Here is a 23,687-nt window from a genome sequence, read left to right on the forward strand (position 1 = left end):
AAGACAAATCGATACTCTTGCACACATAACACTCCCACGCAGCAGCTAAATAATGCTGCTACTTTGTCTTTCCATCTCCCTCCATGACCTCTGTCATCTTTATGCACTGTGCAGAAAAGTTTATTCTTGTTTTGCACAAACTGCATTTTTTTTCGTCATACTTTCTCTAAGTGTATTTACAAAACAGCTTCTGTGTGCAATCTCTCTATTAAAAAGCTTTTTTTATTTGCTTCTAACTCTCTTGAAGGACACGTTTTACAGTTTGTTGGCTCCAACGCCGACCAACACTTTCAATGTGTTTGTTTTGCTTGAAGTTTGCTTGGAAAAAACTTGGGTTATGCTATAACTGAAAATTTGCTCCATTAACACTCCAGTATGTCTGGGTCAATCAAGTGTTTGATTATATCTGTTTTTCACCAAATGTTATCCAGTCAAATAAGAGTAAGATTTTATCATAGCGTCTGTTTAATGCATCAGTGGTGCTACAGCATGTGGGGATACAGGTGTATCATAAAGATGTAGGCTTACACATCTTGGTATTTTATTCTCTTAGCCCCAGTTGTGCCCAGTAGCTGCTGCTGAATTGACAATTTGCTTTTCTTTAACATTGCATTTAAAGAGAGATGTGGACTATTTCAGTAGCAATCCAGAATTATGAACTGTATCGTTAAAAATGAGTTTGCCACATTGCTGCGTGCTAAATATTTTGGGAGTCTTCCTTTTGTCTTTTTGTTGAGATAACTTGTACTTTATTTTGAAACTTCTTGTAGCTCTAACCATCTTCTTACAAGGGCCTTGAGAGGTAAGCTTTTTCTTTAATTAAAAAATTCACAAGGCCAATTTTTTTTTTTGACACACTATATACTGAAAGCAGTTTATTATAATAGCAGATTATTCATAGGTTTCCTTGTTGTATGCACAATAGAAGAGGATTAAACTACTGTTTGACACTCAATCAACTTGAACTAATAGCGCTAAACTTCACTGGTATGTACTGAAATACTGATTTCCACTGTTTAGTGGAATAATCAGATGTGCAGGCTTTGCACGTCAGGAGAGATTTATTCCCAGTGTGTTATTTGATCCCCAGGATACATTTATGTAGTGTTAACGCCATCATGATGAGCAGCGTAACAGAGACAATTTTTAATAATGATGTGAGGCAGAGGTAGCAGAGGACCACTTCACCAGCATGCTAACAGCAGTAGTGTGGAAGTGGAAGAAGGAAAAGGCATAAAACTGGGCAGTTTTAAAGGTAAACTCCTAGTGCCAGTGCTTGATTGTAACTGGTGCTGATAGATACTGGTGTGAATGTCTCCCTCTTCTACCCATGTTATGACAAGCACTGTAGTAGTCTGGTCTGCAGATTTGGCCAACTCCTAGAGCCTGACTGTCAAGTCTGATTTACCAGCAATGCAATTTTGACTGTTCAATATACTTTAGCAAGTTGGTTTCATGTTTTACCAACGTGTTGTAGGAGCACAGCTTCATCTGCACTGTCAGTAATGACTCTTGTAGTTTCTGAAATGTATAAACTGGATTGATTCAGGATTTGTAGGCCTTAATTAAAAGACAATGACTGAAAGTGTTTATCTATACTTATTATGCATCACCCTGAGGTTTTGCGCATATACAGTTTATCTTTCATGGTCCAGAAAAGAGAGGAGAGACCTTTGATGTGCAGCGTGTTCTTAATGAACTGATGTTTTAATTTGTACAGTCTTGCTTGTTTCTCTTTGACTTTTTCTACTATTTTAAATACAAGACTGCGCAGCGAGTCTCCACCACCTCAGCCACCTGTTTGTCTAATTTTCCTACCTATTTAAAGCTTTGACTCACCACAACTCTCTGCCTGTATCAGGCAATGGCTGTTGACAGCAGTAAGTGAAGCAGTAAATAGCGCAGTAAAGTGGGTCTCGAAACGTCTGCCATGTCTGCTTGTGCCCCATGATTTTTTTTCCGTTGCTCCCTGGCTAGCTTCAACATTTTGTTTAAGGCATTAAGGCTTCTTTTATCCACAGATTTTTAGCATCCTTCTGCACTATGAATAGCTTGCTGTGTCCAATGCACTCGCCCGAGACCATCGTATTCTAGGATACACACACTTAAACAGACGTGCACCGCTGCATTCACAGAAACGCACGCAGGCAGTGTAATGCTCCTTGAGTCACTTTACTCGATGACTCACTGTCTCGTTCAGTCTGTCTCCGCATGCTTCAGTGGCTGGACCATAATTTCTGGCAAAGGCATTGCTTTGCAGAGTATTCTAAAGAAAATTGTGTTCTGAGTACAGCAAATGCTCTTCTAAGTGCAGTCATTCTTCGAAGTATAGTCCCTTACATCTTGTTTTTTGTCCCAAATTCTCTATCTTTTTGTTGACTTGTTTCCCCTCCTTTCATGCCTTCTTTTCTCCGTCCCCTTAATTGCATGCCTTCTGTCCCCTGACTCTTCATGACGCCATGTTGCATGTCTTAATTAAACGGCTGCTCAGAAGGAGGAAGACATTGTGTGAAATGGGGGACATAGGGGGGAAGATTTAGAGGGGGTGGAAAAGAATGAGTAGTAGGGGATTAATGAAAGAAGAGTTTGTTAATTACACAGCAAGGTCAAGGCCGCTTTACCTTCACAGCTTAATTGTGCCCTGTGATTGCGTTGCAAGGCGTCAATTTTAATTCAAGCAGCGGGCGCACTAAGCTGCGTTAATTGTCACATTGCATTTGTGTATGTATGAGCAATCATGTTGATGTATGTTTTTGGATGAGTGTTTTGCTTTTTTTTGTAGTGTAATTTGAAGAATAATTAACGCATTAAACAAGTGTTTTGTGTGCATGTTGATGTACTTATATTTACCTTTTTATGCATCTGAGTTGTGTTTTGGAACCTGGCAATTTATCTGTGTTTTTTATTATTATAAATTATATAGGAGCATGACTAAAAGAGAAATTCTAGTAAAAATTACATTTCTGAAAATACTATACAAGCATGCTGCAATTTAACAGCGTTTTCTCTTCTGTTTTTCTTCAACTTGGATCCAGTGCATAATCAATGGCTGATTTGCAAGAACCTCCCTCCCGAATTTTTCAGCTCAGTTTTTATTACTGGAGGCAGTTTCTGAGGTGTAATTGTCACAGAAAGACCTTGTTAACTATAAGCTGGTGTGATCGCTGTGTTCTTTGCAGCAAGAACAACAGTAATTTGGAGAATGCTGGGATCCATAAATTCTTGGCAAAAATCTTTTTAAATTGATTCTCTTTTCAGAAAATCATCATCATTTCATCCATGTTTATGTATGCGTGTTTTGATCCCTGAAATGGAGCTCGGCCATTAAACCCAGCGGGGGTTGGGAAGGGCAGGGGGATCAGCCCACCTCATCCGTCTCCTTGATAGACCAACTGTTCCTCATCACATGGGGTCTTGTTCTCGTACGCACACACACATACACGTATAAAAACATTCTAACCGTCGTATGCTTTGGCCATGACTCCCCTACCGGTGAAAACACTTAATCACCCGTATCGTCCAAGTGACCCCCCACCATTATCTCCATCCATCGCTGCACCTGTTTAGCCATTTAATAAGTTTGGATCGGAGACGCTTGATCTTAAATGATGCAGAGAATGAGTGATGACAAGGGATTAGGTTTGTCTTAGATGGTCCGCTGAACACTGCAGTCTTGACTTTACTGAAACCGGTATCAGACAGAAACAATTTGCTGCTCTTGGAACTCTGAATTAGTTATATCATTTAAACTGCTACTTGGAATATTTTAGATTTTTGTTTAGTACTTCACCCTGAGTGTTCATCTAATTCATTTATACTGGACAGACTGAATTGACTTGTATTCGTACACACAAATCAATGTTTTTTTTATGTTTTACCTGGATATTAAGACCACTGAGACTTAACCTTTGTTAATGCATACAGGTAACATGTCAAATGAGAGGCAGGCAGGTGAATCACTGAGGCTTTCCCTGAGCATATAAATCCATGTGAGAGAAATCTACACAAAGAATAGAGAAGAAAATATCCAAGACAGATAGCATAAGACAGTTAATCTCAAAACACTATCTTATCGAATTGTTGAGACTAGTTTGATTTGACTGGTGCCTTTTGTGATGGACTACACTGAAGGAATTTCTCATATTTTGGTTGCTATATGAAAACCATATAGAAAATTATAAAAATCTAAACTAGACAACTCTGTATACGCACGTTTGCTGGAGGCTTACACTTGTTTCCACCAAGTAGAGTCTTTGTCTTGAGGCTAATGTTTCTAACTGGAATATGCATCTAATCTTCTTTCCGCTTTGTGTTTATGCATGCAACAGCACACTTTCTTTCACACATATTAGGAACATAAATTGCTGCATAAGATGCACACCACTTTCTTATAGGCACTCGTAAAAAACACTGACTCACACAGATATGCGCACCTACTTATACGAGTTCACTCTAAGTGACTCTAATAGGTGTGTCTTCCAGGCTCGAGGGCCTATCTGATTACCCTTGACATCCTCCTTTAACAATTCTACCAGATATTAGATTGAACGAAAAGCTCTACAGCAACCCCCCCACGCCACCCCTCATTTTCCTCTCCTCCACTGTACTTAAAGATATGCAGCACTGCTCATCCGTCTATACTCTTGGGAATCAAATTTATCAGGCCCATTTGTCTATATCTGGGTCACAGTATTAATGAAAATGGCCGATGAGGCAAATGAAAATGGAATGTCATTAGAAGGCGCGACTCATTCAAGTTCACATCTCAGATTTGAATAGCTGATTCAAAGAAATCAAATGACTCTGGTGTGCCACAACAGATTGCTGGCTGGAGATTACGCTTGGTAATTTTCATAACAGGACGTACTCGGTATACACACACACTCACATATGCATATAATCATACAGACACGCACAAAGATGAGTGGCATGCAAGAAAACGCAAACTCTCGTCTACTCTCCATATCATCCCTAATGTTTCCACCAGTGCATGTGATTAGTTTCCAGTTGCATATCTGATTAGATGTTTAGGAAATTTAAAATGTACTCGTGTGTCACAGTGAATTATGTTGCGAAGTGTTTGCAATAGTTTATTTTTTCCCATTTTACTCTTAGACGATTTCTTTGTTTTTGAGTCCATAGCAAAAACAAACACATGTTGGCAGCAGTTGTTTTTTTTTCTTCCATCCCATACTGTGGTTGAGCCTGTGGTTGTTATACACAGCGTACTCGCAGTAAAGACATGCATTTTTATGCATGAAAAATTGGAAGTAGTGAAGAATGACATTACATATTGCCATCGCAAATGGGGAGAGATGTATGTGTCTGAAAGACTGCTGTGTGTATAACCTTCAGGAGCATTACAAATCAATATTACTCTCTTACCTGCTATCCTCACTCTCAGTTTGATGGAGGAATTGTGTTTTAGCCGAGTGTGACAGGCAAGCGAAACAGAATACACACGAGCACGCAGCACAACAGCGTGTGTGAGCAGAACGTTGGATCTCGTTTTGTGTGCGATCGACCTGAAATTGGCTGACATTCATATGCACACCTGTTTGCCAACTCGCAGCTGATATGCACATAATGTATACAGAAACTCTGTTGTTCAAAAACATATGTAAACAAATATGTTCACACAATATAGGAACCAAATTTCAACTGCGCGCGTCTTGTGCAGCAAGCTGTATCCATGGTTATGTGATGGATATGTTAAGTGAGAAGGATAAGTGTGTGGGAGACTTTCCATGTATGAAGGTGATCATGACAGTAATAATCATCTGTGGGTATGAAGGCTCAGTCTGTTTCACTTCAGCTCTTTGTATATAATAAGATATAATAATTATTTTGGCAGGCAAGGAGCACAAGCATCATTATCAAAGACTGGATATTTGTGATACTGCCCCATGGTGGCAGTGCATGTATACGACTGTCTGCAAAGCTGTGCGTAGGACCACCGCAAAACCCCGTTCCTCGAATAACACCTACTCGTGCTTGTGTGTATGCATGCAGTAGTATGTGTGTAGTATGGACTTGTGTGCAGGTGACACGTTACTAAGATAAGAATGTGGCTAAGCTTCTAACACACACATAAGAAAAGCAAAAGTCCGCACATCTGGTATACCAATAACAGTAATCAATGGATGAGGCTGACAGTTTAGCATAGCCTCATATCAGGCTTGTCAGCTTGTTACAGCTATTTCCATTTTCTTCAGTCTAACTGTTTTCCATGGGGGAGGAGATTTGACTAAATCAGTCACTACAAACCAATATCTCAAACTTAATCACTGAGACATACCACAGCCAACATGTTGGTAATGGCAGCATTTTAAGAGTGGAGTGAGGTGAAATAACAAGAATTTATCTTCATCAATTTGTTGTTCAGAAGCACACCAATTGACAATGTTGCTTCTGCTGTGGCACTGATAGGCTAATCATTAGTCCTCCCATGACATGTGACCATTATTCAACCATCTATCACAATGCCAGACGAATCACTACACTCGATAGAGAGGACATCTTCAAAAGTCTTGGCCCTGGCAGGATGAAACGGTGAGAAAGTCACGACTGAAATGATGTTCAGTGGTTTTACAGTTAGATTTTAAAGGATAAGGTCAGTTGGATGAGGGTCAACCTGAGGGTCAAAGCTTGAGGGTTAAGTTGATGATGTCATATTAGGTTTGAATGAAAACAGAAGTTAATAAAACACTCTTTTTTCAGTGTTTGCCATAGAAACCAAAAGATGAGAAAAGATTAAATCCCAGCCCATTAAGCCATGGAGATGTAACACAAAAATGGAGCTGATTATATTATAGCGACTGCTTCAAACCAGGGTCGGTCTTTTATTTTTCCCTTTAAATCACTCCTTATTTACCACATACTGTACCACTCTATATTTACAGTTTGTCACACAGTGTTGTTTATATGCAGACATCTGTCAGAAAGAGTTAAGCTTCCAATCAAATGTGTGAATAAAAGTCCGTTTGTGTTGCTTAAAGCACTGAACAGTCAGATTTTATTTTTGGAGTATTTGACTTTTTCTTTGGTTTTAAGAGTCAAAATCCAGTGCGTGTGATTGTGGGTAAAAGCTATGTATTTAAGGAAAACAAACTGGGGGTTAATGTTGGGAACCATGCAATAAAAGATCCATATTTAGCTTACTACCATGCCCACCATCCCTTCTACAAAAATGAGTGGGAGACAAAAAAAAGTGTACTTAATGGTAGTCATTTAGGATAAGAACAAGAGCTAAATACTCAAATATGAACAGTGCAAATGTTCACAAGATGAGGAGAGAAGGAGGCAATAACATCCAGAAATTGTTCCTTCTCAGTCTTTTGTTCCAGAACCCCTGATAAATCCTGTGGAAAATGATTGCTGGAGCAAAAGAAGGGATGGCAAATAATGGACAAAAAGAAAGAGAGGGTAGCAAACATGATAGAGGGGAGTCGGGGAAGGGATGGGTGTGTGTGGGGGGAGTGGGCAGAGTTTGGCAGGGAGCAGAGTTGATAGCAGTCAAGAGCTATTTCAGAAGATGAGATGGGAGAAAGGTAAACGTCGAAGTAGCACGGGTATTAAAGACAGTGGCATAAACATGGAAACGAGAAAAGAAGAGCAGGATCCGTCAACAGTCAGCGATGGTCTGCTGTGTTTATGTGTGTATGGTGGGTTTTTTGTACATTTCAGCACATGAGCCAAGTGAGTCAGTATGTGTTCAGAAAATACAGATATGCACCCTACGGACATCTGTCTACTTCAATCACTTGTGTGGGTAAAAGAAAATGCATCTGTTTATTTCCACATTCATGTAAACATATCTGATTTATTTTGTATCAAATCAATCTAATGCCCCCTTTTAACATTGAATGGCATGCCAAAATATGCAATCTACATATTAATATATATATGAATTATATATACACATATGTATGTATATATGTATGTATGTATGTATGTATGTGTATATATATATATATATATATATATATATATATATATATATATATATATATATATATAAAAGGTTTAAGGCAATGGGCAATAGCACTAAAAAGAAAGTACTTCACAGCCCATATTCCCAAAGATAAAGTGGTTTAAACATAAACAGATTTAAATATATTCAGCATTATTTTGTTAGCATGGGATGAAACTCAGTGGATTTGGTGATGCTCTGTCTTTATTGCAGTCATTCTACAATGTGGCTACTGTCACCCTCAATAAACATGTAGAGCAAGAATGATAGACTTTATAACATCTATTACTGTTCTTGAGATATTTATTCAAAACGGAAACTTTCTATCACTGTAAAGCTTACATTTGAATGTAAAATGTGTGCACCATGTCTGTATTGAGTTATGACGAAGTAATTACTTTGTGAAGGAATCGAGTTTTGACAGCTACTGTGGCAATTTAGGGAGTCGGAGTGTTTTTAAATTACCTTAACTGCTTCCTTGAGCTTTGTGTCAGAGCCTCTGCCACAGCAGCACAGCTTCCTGCAATAAAGTGTGCAATATCACCGGGTTAAACCACAATAACTGACTTCCAATTGTTTTTAGAACACCAAACGCATCTGTCCCTTCACCTTAAGTAGTATATTTAACTCTGCTGTAGTGGGTCAGTGTTTTCATTCATGGTTTCCTAGTTTTTGGCAGTCGCCTCACTATTTGTCTGTGTGCCACCATTTGATTGATATCTTTCATAGTTATTGAAGTATTTTGGCAACTAAAAATGGAATAAAACTGGATATAAATACTCATGCCATCCAATTTTCTTTATGACTTTTTTATATAAAAGACCATAAAAATGGGGAATGCCTCTTTTGATTAATTTCAGTAATAAATATGGTATTTTGGCATACACTTGTTTCCATAATGTTATACCAATTGCGAGTGCGGTCTGGCTTAGTGTTGTCATCACACTGAAATTTCTGACTTTGATTCAAATATCACAAAAAATAATTTGCCATTTTCAATGCCACAAGGAGAAATCCTGGGTATATTAAGCAATGTCAAATTTTAAGTAAATTTTATTATTAAAAGTCAAGTACAATAAAGTCATAGCCTGGCAATAAGGAACCTTTTTTTTGTAATGAAAAAAGTGAGTGAGTGAGCATACATCATTAGAAGCCTTACATTCAAAATCTATTATTAAAGTGCAACTAAAAACTAGCATCCATTGCGTTTCAGTAAGCAGTTTAGGGTTATGGGGTCAGTTTAAAGCCTATCGCAGTGACTTTAACAATTTAAAATCACCAGCTAACCTGTTTGCTTTTGGACTGTGGAAAGAAGCTCATAGAGAACCCACATAGGCATGAGGATCAAACCAAGGACCTTTTTTGCATGGAGGCAACAGTGTCAACCACTGCACCACCGTGCCACCACCAAGAACGGAAACTTTTTTTTTGTTTTTTAGAATGAAAAGTTAATGTCGTTAACAAACATTTGCCTCACAAAAATAGATGCATGACCTTATAACTCCATGACTATGCATACATTTTTGTGATTCCCTAGTGCTGTATTATGTTGGCTGATTCCCTCTGAATTTTCTGTTTGATCCAAACTGTTCAGGCCTGGCTCTTTGTTGCTGTGATGTAACATGACAGCTCTTTGTTGTGTCTATTTTGTGATGTAACCACTTTGATATTGTTAAATGTTCGGCGTTGAAGCGGATGCTTGTGTGAAAAAGCCAACGAATGGATCCGTGGGAGTTTTGCATTCACAACTGTGAGTAATTGTGTGCTTTTGTTTGCGTGTGATGTGTCTGTCACTGCGTATACATGCTGCACTTGACATGCAGAATTAGACATGTCTTCAGCGCAAAGCTTGTACAGAGCACGGCTGACATTAATACCCCTGGCGGCATTGTTCGCTAGTTATTCTCCTGTGTTCTCTGTGTGATGTCAGTCTGCGGTAACCAGGGCAGAACAGAGAATAAAACGATAAAGCATTGACCTGAATGGCACGGCTCAGAGCCTTCTCCACGATTACACTGTGAAGCAGCAGCCAGTCAGTGGGTGACTTGAATGAGGTCTTTACTTTGAGCTAATAACAGGGATTTATGCTGTAATTCAAGGCTAGGTCATATCTTCAAAGCAGCTAGACACGCAGACAGGTTATGACACTGCATGTTAGTTCAGGAGAAAATTGTATCTTCCAAAAGAGCAGGCCATGGAAAGGGTCACGAAATGTTTTTTTTCATCAGTCACTTAATTTCAAACTATAAAATCAGAAAATCTGCTTACTGGGAATATGATACACTACAGTTTGATCCGATGACGTGGTAGCGGGTTTTTTGAAGAGGGCCTTGTGCAACAGACAAGTTTCTAGGGGTTTATTAATTTTTAGCTTTCTATACTAAGTATTATTTCCTTATTGCCATAGAAGACCATTGTCTTACTCTTTGATAGAGCATTTCAAAAAGTCAAAACATTAATTTTTCCAACATGAAACAAAGAGAAAAATATAGAACATTAAAAATATAATGAGAGGAAATTTTTGATGTTAAATTAGAAGCATTGATTTAAAGTTGGGTTTTTTTGTTTTAGTTTGTCTTACCCTAACCTGTATAGTTCATCCCTATGATTTGTTTTAAAGCTTTTAATTATTAATATACAAGGACAGAATTGTTTACAAGTCTTGGATCACCTCTCATTTCTTTATATTTTGCTTCCAGGGAGACAAACTTTCTCGTAATTATTGGAAATTTGTCTTAAGAGAAAGGCTTTCTGAAGATCTTTCAGATTTTTTTCTTCGGACACTGGCTGCCCTTTTACTCATTTTCAGTCTAGTCCTTATCCGTGACCGATTTCAGAGTGATGTTTGTTTTCTTTTTCTTTCTTTTTTTTACACAAATTACACAAGATCCATGCTGAAAATCAGTGACAACTGGTCTTTTGGAATGATGAATCCAAATTGAAAATTTTGGTTCAAATCATCATTAATGATGATTTACAGAAGATAAAGACAAGGTCCAGCAGGTTTTGCCATAGTTTGAACCTGCTTTTCAGCTAGGGGTGTTGGGCCAGCTTGTTAAAAATTGATCGAATTATGAAAATAAGAACACACTGTTAGATTGTGATCCAATCTAACAGTGTGTAAACATACACGGCAGAACCGGTGACATCAACATGCTTTGCATCCTTTTATTGTCACACACGTTTGCTTCACAATGCACACAGAGCTGCAGCTCTCCCGCTGCCCGCTCAACATTACCACAACAACCCCAACCACAGGACCCAGTACAATATTTAAGTCGGCGGGGCGTGATTGCAGATGCCGTGCAGGTGCGTCCGCCTTCCCTGCACTGCACCGCAGGCCACGCCCTGCCACACAGTGTAATCCAACATGCTAACAAGTAACAGGAAATTCATCCAATTGGGAACAGCTTCACTTTTCACCATGACAGTGATCCCAAACACAGCGCCAGTGCAGTTAAAGCATTCCTGAAACACATAACAGAACATTGTCAGTCATGGATTGGTCTCCCCAGGCAACATCTAAAGAAGTTGGAATGTCCTTCAGGAAGCCTGGAGAACTATTCCTGAGAGCCTTGGAGAGTTCAGGCTGTGTTGAAGATGGGTATATTGATTTTTAAGCTCTTCAATTGTACAAACTCAGTTTTTGCTTTACATAGTGTGTAAACATTTATGTTTGGCTCCTTTCAGTAAGTTACTACACCTATTTTCCATTTTCCTGGCAAAAAACAAAGAATGACTTGCACAGCACTATACACGTAAATTCCCCACAATTTACACATACTGTTCATGAGCCTTGACCAGGGTATTAAGAGTCTTTTTATTTTTCAGTCTGGAGAGTTGCACTGGTAACTTTCCAAGCCTTTTCCCCCTAAGCTCCAACGTCTTAGCTAGAAACAGTATTTTTCAACATTTTTTTCTGATCCAGTATGGTCCATATCTCATTCTCTTCAGCCAATCTATCATGTGGAATGAGACTGACCCCATCTACTTTTGTCCAATTTCAACTAGTCCAATTCAGTCTGACTCACCCTAACCTCATCAGTTCACATTTGAATAATTTGACCTAACACGACACATTTAAACACATTAATCAGTCATTTTTCTCCAACCTCCCTACTTCTCTGATTCGGAGATGCAGATTTACATGTGTGCGTGCGTATGTGCGCGTAGGTCCGTGTCCGTGTGTGTGTAAAAAGATGGTAATGACAATTAATTTTTTGGATGTTAAGGAAGCCTAAAGAATTCAAATCACCATCAGCTACACAGGGAGCACTCATCTGAATTAAAGCTCTCTCAATTATTGATTTCCAACTGCTGGAATCACATCCCCATCTCTCTATGATACCATTACCCCTTTGACTATCATACTTTGTTCAATTCCTTGAAAACCTCTGCAAAAAATCGTCGCGTTATGTCTATGTGTAATCTCTCTTGGGGTTTAGCTGCGTGCAAATGTGTGCCAGTGTGCGCGCACAAAGGTCTAAAGTAAACCTCTTTTAGGGTTATTAATATTTATTAATGTGTGCTGTCAGAGAGGCAAAGAAACAATTCATTGCTCACATGTATTGCATTAAGTGCTTCATGACTTATTAATGGGCATGTTTAAGGTTAGAGAAAAGAAAGGAAAAAGAAAATAAGAGAGAAGGGCAAACTATAAATTGATTCCTCCCACAAAGACAAAAGTCTATTAAAGTCATTTGTAAGCTCATTGAAATGTGGATTCTTTGGCCTTTTACTTTTTATTCATTAGATGGCAAAACTGTTGGCATATCTCAAACTGTCAGAGTAATAATGAATTTTCTAAGAAAGATTGATAACAAGTTTTGCAATCATATTCCTATATTTATTTTCTAACTACCGATAAGCTCCTATGGCAAGCAGAGCACTTCTGCTGTTTTATATATTCCTACTATAGATGACCTTATTCTAACACTGTCACTCATTCGTTCAGTGTGTTTCTCATCTGTATGCATTCCATGCCTGTGTTTATTGTTCTGTCTATCAGTCAGTCTGAAGGAGTCTATTATCCCTCCCTGTTTAATGTCCTTTCTCAGTACAGTACATAGCCTACTGTCTTTCTGTCTCTCACACGCCATCTGTTTGTCTGTTGGTGTCTCTGTCTCTCCGAACAATCTCTCACAGCAGTTGGCGTACTGTGTCATCCACTACCCCCCACCCCAAGGACCTGGCATGTCACTGCATATCTATATCATAACACCTTGAAGAAATATGCCTCTGTGTGCGCGTGCGCGTGCATACATTTGCCGCCGTGTTTCATTTAATCGAGGCTCCCAGTCAGCACATAGGACAAATTGATCAGTTGGTTTGCCAGCTGTCCTGGCAGATCTCTCCTTCTGTCTCTCTAGTTCTCTAACCACCCACTCTCCTTTACTTCCACTGAAACTCTGATTTCCACTTAAATTTATACACCTTGCAATTTAAAGATGAGAAAAACCAAATGAGTACTCTTGAGTACTCTTCATTACAAGTATCTCCATTGTTTTGTTCAGTTTTTTGTTTTGTTTTCTCACCGCTGGATGCCTTTTAAACTAACTCCTCTTCTCCAACTGGCAGATGGCTTGTGGCCATGCTGACTGACATGACCTTCTCTGGCACTGGCTTTTGGCGACCCTTTGAATCCCTTGAAAATGACGGGCATCATGCAAAGCCAGCTCCTTTTGTTATCTGAGCTGCACATATTGTCTTGATACACCCCTATCATTAGACACACATTTCCATCGTGGGCCAGCGAAATGTCTATCCATGCTGAATTGAAGAGATAAGTCAGAACTGCAGCCAGCCATATGGCTAGCCTGCTTTTAAGCATGATAGGTAGAAAATGCAAAACCCATTTCTGTTCTCATAGATCTATGCATAATTTTGCCTTGATTTAGGTGCTATTCACACTTGATGTTCTTGCTGTGGCGAAGGGAAGGATAGTGGCAGCACAGTCAGGAACAAAGGGAGTCTACTTCAGTGCTGCTTGACCGGGTGTGTGTGTGTTTCTGTTATGTCCCCATGCTTGGCTGTGCTTTGAGCTGAAAGCGAGAGGCTTTTTTTTGTGTAATGACAGACATTAGAAAGTCGATTACGAGGTTCTTACAGCCTCGAACATGCCACACAGGGCTGTAATACACACATGCATACACAAAGGTATACAGGCACGTGCACACTCTCAGACTGGTCTGAGCCAGGGGAAGGCTTTTGTGTTCAATTTGCCTGTGTCACATACAAATATATCAGCATTACTGACTGTGTGACACAATACTGCAGGTGGGAAAAGTGCTGTCTTCTTAAATGTAATTTCCCATAAATCCCATAAATTTTATCACATAATTCAGACAGGGCACTGTTGCCTTAAATCACAGTTGATAACATGGTTCCAGGGGCTCATGATATCTCCTAATTCCTATTCAAGCTCTTCAAGTAAACATACCCAAGAATGTGAATTGAACATCTTTTAATGTTTAAGAATCTTTCTTGGAAATTCAGGGCCGGCGCAGGTGTGGCTCAGGAGGTAAAGTAGGTTGGAAGGATAGTAGGTTGATCACCAGTTTCTCCTTTCTGCATGTCAAAGTGTGTCGATGTTAGCGAAGGTGCTTTGATTTAGAAAAAATATGTGTATGATTTACTGAATGAGGCTTGTAGTAGAGTGCTCAGTTAGAGTAGAAGAGCACTATATAAGTACCAGTCCATTTACCATGTACCACATGGACTATTATGACTGGCTAACCCTTGCCAGCGTATCGTTAGCTTCAAATATTTCTGTTGGTAGTTGGTTTTTTTCTTCTTTTTTTTTTAATTTGTGTATTTAAAAGTGTGTAGTATCAGGGTAAGTAAAGCAACCATGTCTTATTTTGAGTCATATAAATAATTTTGAGTCATAATTTTCATGTTATAGCTTCTTTTGATTTAAAATGTAGGCCTCGATGACGCAGGTGTAGAAGCTTGTCAGCTACCATGTGGCAACCACTGGTTCTGAGGGTAAAATGTATATTCTCAGACTAGCTGCAAGTAGCTGGTACAGGTTGCTGGTAATTCTTCTGAAACTGATTGCTAAAGCTCCCTATTCACTTTCTGCAGCTGGTTGATGAGTGGTTGATGAGATTGCTGGCAGCCACTAGTTTGAAACTGGTCGCAAAGAAGCCTGAGTTTGCATGGCAACAAAGCAAAGACTTGCAGTTTACTCTCCAAACACAACTTTCACGTTAAAGCTAACATTCTCCATTCCTGGGTTATCTCGCACTTTTTCAAGTTTCACTACAGCTCGAAGAGTAAATGGTGATTATTTCTATACGAGTAAACTTGTACCATGCAAACTGCAGGCGACCACAGCAAACTGCTAGTGACCAAAGCAATTACAAGGAGCCTCTTTATAGGCGATTTCGCCTGGAGATAAACACCTAGCAACCACTCGTGATCTGGGTGTGGAATTCACATTTGTCCCTAGCAACTGGAGGTTGCCAGGGGGTTAACAACCAGTCCCTAGACTTGCATGGCTAAGGCCTTTGTTACCAAGTATTTCGTCCATAAATATTCTCAAAACCAGTATCTACCATCTGTAAACTAATTTAATGTCCACTAACTGGTTATGTCAATCACTAGTTTCTCACTCTGGGTAAAAATGAACATGCCTCCAAAGTTGGAACCTAACAAGACTGACGATGACGAAACAAAAAATGAGAAGGACAAAGAAAGGTATGAAAGGAATAAGAAAGAATAATGTGGCAGGAGAATGGAAAACGAGCAGAAGACTGGGAGAGAGGGGTAGAAAGCTCACTAGAGCTGTTAATGTAGACCCGCTGTTTAGAATACAGTCTCAGAAGAGAGGAGACCAGAGCATGGAGCGGTAGCTGGCTGCCTGATTTCACACCCATTATCACCTGCTACAAAAGCACGGCAAGTGGAAAATGAAACTGCATACAGGGAGAGTGTAAAATAAGCTGTTCTCAGTGAGTTTGAGTGTGTGTGTTTATGCACGCCCATTGTCACACTTGCACTGATAAGCTTCTGTTACATGGTGTGTACTCTTACACATGTAAGGTCATGAGTACTTATCACCTTTGTCCACGTTCTCACCTTTTGTATTTTGGTTCATGCATGCTTTGGGATAACTTCCAAATAAGGCGAAACAAGGGGAGAAAAAGCACAATGAAATAAAAAATCTTGGGCTTCGGAGCTTTGTGCCTGCACGATCCATTGGTTTTCTTTCATTTGCCTAGCTGGTTCATTCCAGTTGCAGACTTTGATGCCATTTGCACAGGTCCACCGATCACATGTAATGTGAGAATTGTGTTTGTCAGATGGATTTAGCCAAAGTCTCCTCTACTTTTCTGCTCTAATCCTATCTTTTATCTCATCTATACTTCACTGAGGTCTCACTGGCTTTTCTCATTTTTCTACACTCATTCTTAATTTTCCCTCTCGTTCTTTCAAAGGCTTTAACGTGCTTAGTGAAATAGAGGCGCTTATGTGATTAAAAAAAGGCTCTAAACTGTTAGCATATCTGCAGAATTATCTTGTGAACGTGCAGTTCCTTGATATAGCAATATGTGTTTCATGTGTTCATTTCCCAAAAGGATATATTACATATATTTTTTTAAATGTATGTAATGTGATATATCACGTAATTTGGACATATCTGACAAACTGCTTTTCTTTTCCAGCGTGTCCACCTGGCTCTTACAAGATGTCGTCCAGACAGCAGGAGTGTTTCCCCTGCCCAGCCAACAGCGTCGCAGAAGAGGAAGGATCCATGGTGTGCTTGTGTGAGGAGGATCACTTCAGGACCCCTTTGGACAATCCCTCAGCGCCATGCACACGTAATAATAATAATATACTTGCACTTATTTATGTCTATATCTTCTTAAATTATATATATGTGTGTATATATATATATATATATATATATATATATATATATATATATATATATATATATATATATATATATGAGGTGTGGACTCGAGTCACATGACTTGGACTCGAGTCAGACTCGAGTCATTAATTTTATGACTTTAGACTTGACTTGAAAAAATGTTCTAAGACTTGTGACTTGACTTGGACTTTTACACCAATGACTTGGGACTTGAATTGGACTTGAACCGGTTTACTTGAAAAGACTTGATATTTTACCCCAAATATAAAATTTAACATGCATATTATATAGAGATTGAAAATGTGACGTCATTCACGGGTAGAACCGCAAAGGATTCTGGGAACTCGTGGCAAGCGGTACTAGCGCACGCAGGCTTTCAATTAAAATCAGTTATACAGCGATAAAAAGAAACACAAGAAGCCGTTGTATTATTAACTGCAATAGCCGGTCGCATGACAGCCACGGGAAGCCGACGGGTAAAGAGATCGGTTGTTATCGGATTACGTCGTTGAAGAGAAATTGTTCAAGCCATGTTTCCGAAGTAACAAAGACGCGACGGATGGCCTGGATTGCAGCCATTCAAAGATCAAATATAACGTCCCAGAACACTCCAGCTCACAGGTTAGTCTGCTCCAAGCATTTACACGAAGGTCAGTGTTTTTTAGTAGTTAATACGTCATTTTCATAACATAATTAGTGATATAGGTTACAAGCAAGTTTCGCTTCTGTTATTATGGTACATTGACAAAAACATATACTTTTATTCACAGGATAAAACAGGTTTTTTGTATCACTAATTGCCCAGTACGATTACAGCATACAATATTGTTGTCACTGCTACATTTCTGTGATGCTACCAGAAATTATTTCCACTGCTAATTAATTACCGTTGAGCTCAAAGGTCCTATTAATAAACGGTTAAGGAATGTGTATTTATGACGACAGTTTGTGAGACTGGTAAACTTATGATACGTACGATGGTCTTTCGTTCTACACGGTGCATTTCAAGGTCCTGTACCCATCCGTCGGTAAACTGTACCTGGGCTTGTTGCAGTGACCTGAAGTTACTAAACTTCACGAGTGTATGCACTCACTCCAAGAACCGTATGATTATAAATATGCATATAAATATGGTAAGATGAGATAGCTGACTTCATCTAACTAGCAAATGTTTTCCAGGCTACGTTGGTGATACAGTTATTTTTAATGTGTATGATATTTTTGTCATGCGATTTTAAAGCTGGTCCTACAACCGCATCCAAGAATAACATGCAGCTTATCTCAGAAATGTCGGTGAAAATTATTCTTGGAGCTAAGGTTAATTGAGCTGCATTTTAAAGAGGTGCAATTTCACAATTTGTGTATATTTTCTAAGTTCACTATTTTGTCATGTGTTGAGAAAAACACAGATTTTAAAATTACATGGTCTAACATTTACATTTAGCATATAACTGCAACATTATTTTTTCGTTTTTTTTTTTTTAAAGACTCGAAAGGACTTGAAATTCAAAGTTTCAGACTTGTGACTTGACTCGGACTTTTACACCAGTGACTTGAGACTCGACTCTGACTTGCCTGACATTACTTGAGACTTGACTTGAGACTTGAGGATAAAGACTTGAGACTTACTTGAGACTTGCAAAACAATGACTTGGTCCCACCTCTGATATATATATGCTAATACTAGTTCTAGTCGCACCATATAACTCATATAAGATATGATATTGAAATTTTGCATAAAGTATAGATTTTTATGTCTGTAAGCCAATCAATATCTCAACCTCCCATTCAGCTTTTGATATAGCTGCAATTGTCATTTATCCATTTTAACAATAAAGATCCATTTTCTTTATGTCTTAAAACAACCTGTCCTTCACCCCGTACCCTTTCATCCACCTTTCCTTTTTTCATGCTATTACCTCTTGGTCTGACCTGCTCCCTCCCCCCCAAGTCATGTTTCATCATCTTGTCCTCATCAACCCCATCTCCATGACTCATTCCTTGCACCCTTCACCTCTCCTTCACCATATACCCTTCATTGTATTGCATTCCATGTTTCTATAACCTTTCCCAGATTGTTGGCTAGGAGTAGGTCTCTCACAACACAGGATGCATGCCTTGTACTGCTCTGCTGATGAAAAAGTTGTGAAGTGTTTGTATAACTGCAAGCTTAAAGGATGAAAATACATAAGCAAAAATCTTGGTCTATAACTGGTTAATGACATCTGTTGCCTCGTTGGACAATTCCTCTTTGATCTGGAATAAAGAATAAATCCAGTCTTTTTTTGACATGGTATTTAAAGTAAATTTTCTAAGGAAGACTTTTCCTCTGGGACGTCTGTGTCATTGTATGTTTGAGGGTTTTCTGTAAATGTAACCACTTCCAACCTTTGTCTATTAGTATCCAAAGCTATATATGAAAGCGCCTCTTCACCCAAACCATTTTCTTTGCCTCTTAACATTTATCCCTTTTATATCTCCCATCCATCTTTCAAAAAAACCCATCACCCCATTTTGCCATCTCTTTGCTTAACCTTTTGCATTCTCTCCATATTCTTCCACCTTTTCTCCTGACATTACAGATCCATTTTCTGCTATACTTCCATTATCTACATTTCCGCTGGACCCCCCCTTCTTTTTCTACCCCCTCCTTTTTGATGCCTCAACACCCTCTTCCATTCCCATCTCTCTGTCTTCTTAACTTGACCAGTCATCACTCTTCTTTCTAGCCACCGCCTCCTCGCATTTTCCTTACTCTTTATCCTTTCATCTGTTCCATCCATGCGTGTTATCATCCCATTTTTCTTCTCTCTGTCAAACCAAAATCTCATCCCTCTATCCTCGAGCGACACTCTATATCCTCATCCCTTTTCGCCACATATTATTTGTTCATTCCTCACCTTTTACTTTTTCTGACCCTTTCTCGGCCTGATTCTTCTTCACTATGAGGCCAAACAGAGCCGTACAGGTTGGCCCTATTGATTTCTGCATGGAAAACAGCCTATTGATTATAGCTTAGTAATTAGATGGAGGAATAATAGGGTATATATCCTGAAAGTATTCAGGACATAAATCCATAGGGTCTCTAAGTTAGTGCATGTGTGTTTATATACGTATTCACATTGACTTGTGCGTTAGTGCGTACACACATGAATGAAAGTGTGTGGTCATGCTAGCTTTAATGGTAAGTGCAGTGGAGGGGTGTAATTATAATATTGATTGCTGAGCTCACTGATCCTGTGTGATAATATTCATAGCAGCCTAATGACCACATTAATTACACTATAGATTCTGTAATTATGATAATCCCCAGATTCTACTAATCCACCACACTGTACATTTAGAGAAAGAGTTTGATGAATCTAGCCTCATAAGAGTAAGAGAAAAAATTATGATTTTCAAAGATGAAGTGTTTGATATGTGCGCATTATTACGCCAGTGATTAAAGAACAACTGATTTTATTCTTCTCCCTTTTTAATGCTAGTGTAGTATCACGACCCTAATGTGTTTACCACACTGAGAATCAGAGACTGTGCACCTCATAGTTGCTTTAAGAATTCTTTTTGAAAAAGTTGAAGGAGCACAGAGCTTTAATTATAAGATTAAGCTTCATCTGTTACTTCATGACTCAACTGACTGCCATTGTTAATGGTGACGATTGAGTTTTTTCCATTAGAGCACACTGCTGCATTTCCCTTGGCAGCAATGGAGATGAAAAGTAGAACTTTAGAAATAGTTAATTAAAATTAGTCTTTAAATTCTTGTAAGTTTTGGCAGAGGAGAACTTCTGCTGACAGCTCCAGTTGTAACACAATAACTATTTGGAGAGAAAAAAAAAAACTGGAGACGAGATGCATACCACCGGTCAGTATCTGGTGTGACCACCATTTGCCTCATGCAGTGCAACATATCGTCGCATGGAGTCTATCAGATTGTCAATTGTGGCCTGTGGAATGTTGGTCCACTCCACTTCAATGGCTGTGCGAGGTTGTTGGATATTCATGGGAACTGGTACACGCTGTCGTATACGCCGGTCAAGCACATCCCGAACATGCTCAATGGGTGACATGTCCGGTGAGTATGCTGGCCATGCAAGAACTGGGACATTCTCAGCTGCCATCTGCCCTGAACAATGTGAACCATGATTCATCCGTGAAGCGCACACCTCTCCAACGTGCCAGACGCCATCGAATGTGAGCATTTGCCCACACAAGTCTGTTACGGCGACGAGCTGGAGTCAGGTCAAGACCCCGATGAGGACGACGGGCATGCAGTTGAGCGTCCCTGAGACGGTTTCTGACAGTTTGTGCAGAAATTGTTTGGTTGTGCAAACCAATTGTTCCAGCAGCTGTCTGGGTGGCTGGTCTCAGACGATCTTGGAGGTGAACCTGCTGGATGTGGAGGTCCTGGGCTGGTGTGGTTACACGAGGTCTGCGGTTGTGAGGCCGGTTGGATGTGCTGCCATATTCTCTGAAACGCCTGTGGAGACGGCTTATGGTTGAGAAATGAACATTCAATGCACGGGCGACAGATCTGGTTGACATTCCTGCTGTCAGCATGCCAATTGCACGCTCCCTCATTGCTTGTGGCATCTGTGGCATTTTGCTGTGAGACAAAACTGCACATTCCAGGGTGGCCTTTTGTTGTGGGCAGTCTGAGGTACACCTGTGCACTACTCATGATGTCAGATCAGCATCCTGATGTGGCACACCTGTGAGGTGGGATGGATTATCTCAATATAGCAGATGTGCCCACTACCACACATTTGGACTGATTTGTGACCACTGTCTGGGAGGGATGGTTATATTGTGTATCTGGAATGAATTTTAGGTCTCTACGTCCATCCCATGGGGAATGGGAGCAAAAACAAAAGTGTTGCGTTTATATTTTTGTTCAGTGTATTTTGCTAGTTAAAATATGAAATGGGTGCAGTGATTTATTGAAGTTTATTGATTGATTGAATAGAAACAGAGTATATCTGGCAAAAACAGAGTTCTAATGAGCTTTGAAGTTAATAGTTGGTATCACTACCTTTATTCTTCAACATGCCAAGATGATCCCACACTGCTTCAACAATGTTGAGGTTAGTGCTTCAGAGTGGCCAGTCCACGACTTCCAGTGTTCCAGTGTGTGTTTCTATACGTCAGCCTTTTTGTCCTGTTTCCCTTCTTTAAGAATTGGTTCTTGACATCCACATTTCCACTTATAACATTCTCGATGAGGCTTTAGTGAACACGAGACAGATCAACTAAAGAGCCTGATGTAACTCTCAGGTTGCGTGCCAGGTCTCTGCTGGATTTTTTTCCTATTTCTTGGGGACATGGCTTTTAGATCTGATGTGGATAGGTCTGTCACTTCTTTTTGTCCTCCATTTGTCCAGTTTTCTCCCATTTTTCAAGGATGCACTATATAGCATGCTGAGATATGTCAAGTTTTCAACTAAAAGTGCTTTGGGAATCACCTTGTTGGTGCAAAAATACTCTCATGCCTGTCAGACTATGTTATCTCTGGCATAGATGTCCCTGATCTCATTTGATGAGATTACCTAAGAGGGGGTAGCATATAAAGATAACACATGCAGTTTAATGACAATGGTTTAAAGGGAAATGCAAGTTTTTCTGTATTGTATCATATTTTTGGAGGAGTAGAGATTGAGTTGAATAGTGATGTGGATGGGCTATAGGGAAAAGGGAGTTAGAAGGTTGGGACAGGTTAAGAGTAAAAGAGTGGGAAGAGTTGTGGAGGTGAAGTTTTAACAAGAGGCACTCGCAATGTAAGATGGAAAGAAAAGAGAAACCTTAAGAGAGTGAGGGACTGCAAGGCTAAGAAAGCATGAAAGTGGACAGAGACGTGAGAAAGAGGCCCAGCTGTGTCTGCATCTACTGTGTGTGTGCGAGTGTGTGTGTGTGTGTGTTCATAATGTGAATGTTTTCTGGGCTTATGTAACCCTGGGCACCACGTGTGCGGGACGCAGCTGTGGTGTGTGACGTGTTTGATGGCACGCACAGTGCAGCAAACCTTCACTTATTCATTACACGCACATGCACACACATACAAGGATGTATGTAAAATTCATGACCTTTAATGGACCTGTGCTTTCAGTGAGAAGAGGATATGAACCAAAAGACACTGAATGCTGACTTAGTGATAGGATGGAGTCCTCTGGTCTGGCTTTTTACAGCCTTCTACTGGATCGTATATTTTATTTTTTAGCTGTTGCGGGGGTTCATTTAGAAGTGGTTTAACTTTAAATGACATGTTTACACAGTTTTTTGTTACCTCTGTCATGTACTGTATAATGCTGAACTTTTGATACACACAGCCTTTCAATAGGCAGCTCACATCACTGCCCCTCATATCAAATCAGACTCGTGTTCCGGGAGAGATAAAACACTTTCCATGGCAAGCCATCTTTATTTACTAAGAGTAAAGGGAGGGTCTGTTTCACACAGCAGATGACACCAGTACATAATGGAAAAAAACGCTAATCTTTCAGACAAAAGGGAATGTTATTCTATTCTTTTTTTTTTAATCAAATCCTGAGCCTTACCCCAAATATTTTCCTTCCTATATGAGCAATAATCCCTCCTCCGTCTCAGTCCAATACATCTTCTTAAAATATATTTTCAAACTGTCAAAGTATAATAATAATGCTACATACACTAATATTTCACAACAAGTACCTCAGATTTTCCCTCACCTATTTATGTAAAATGGTTCATATCACATCATATCACATCATTAAAATCAAAATTATTGTTCAAAAATTTATTTAATATGAAGGCAAAAGGTAAAAGTAACCTTCCAACACTGGCGCTTGATTATAATGATAT

The 23,687-nt window shown here is 39.4% G+C and overlaps 1 protein-coding gene across 2 annotated transcripts in view; it reads left to right on the plus strand.

Annotated features, from left to right (window-relative positions):
- The window catches only part of epha10 (EPH receptor A10), a 161,155-nt gene that overhangs the window by 87,039 nt on the left and 50,429 nt on the right, over window positions 1–23,687 (plus strand). For both annotated transcript variants that reach the window (XM_085446877.1, XM_085446878.1), the window contains exon 4: window positions 16,642–16,797. In XM_085446877.1, the coding sequence (XP_085303003.1) occupies window positions 16,642–16,797 (156 nt within the window). The remainder of the gene's footprint in view (window positions 1–16,641; window positions 16,798–23,687) is intronic.

This window comes from Copadichromis virginalis, linkage group LG22 (genome assembly GCF_057382275.1).
Source record: "Copadichromis virginalis isolate Kocher_CV1m ecotype Utaka linkage group LG22, C_Virginalis_male_GT1.1, whole genome shotgun sequence".
NCBI classification, from domain to species: domain Eukaryota; kingdom Metazoa; phylum Chordata; class Actinopteri; order Cichliformes; family Cichlidae; genus Copadichromis; species Copadichromis virginalis.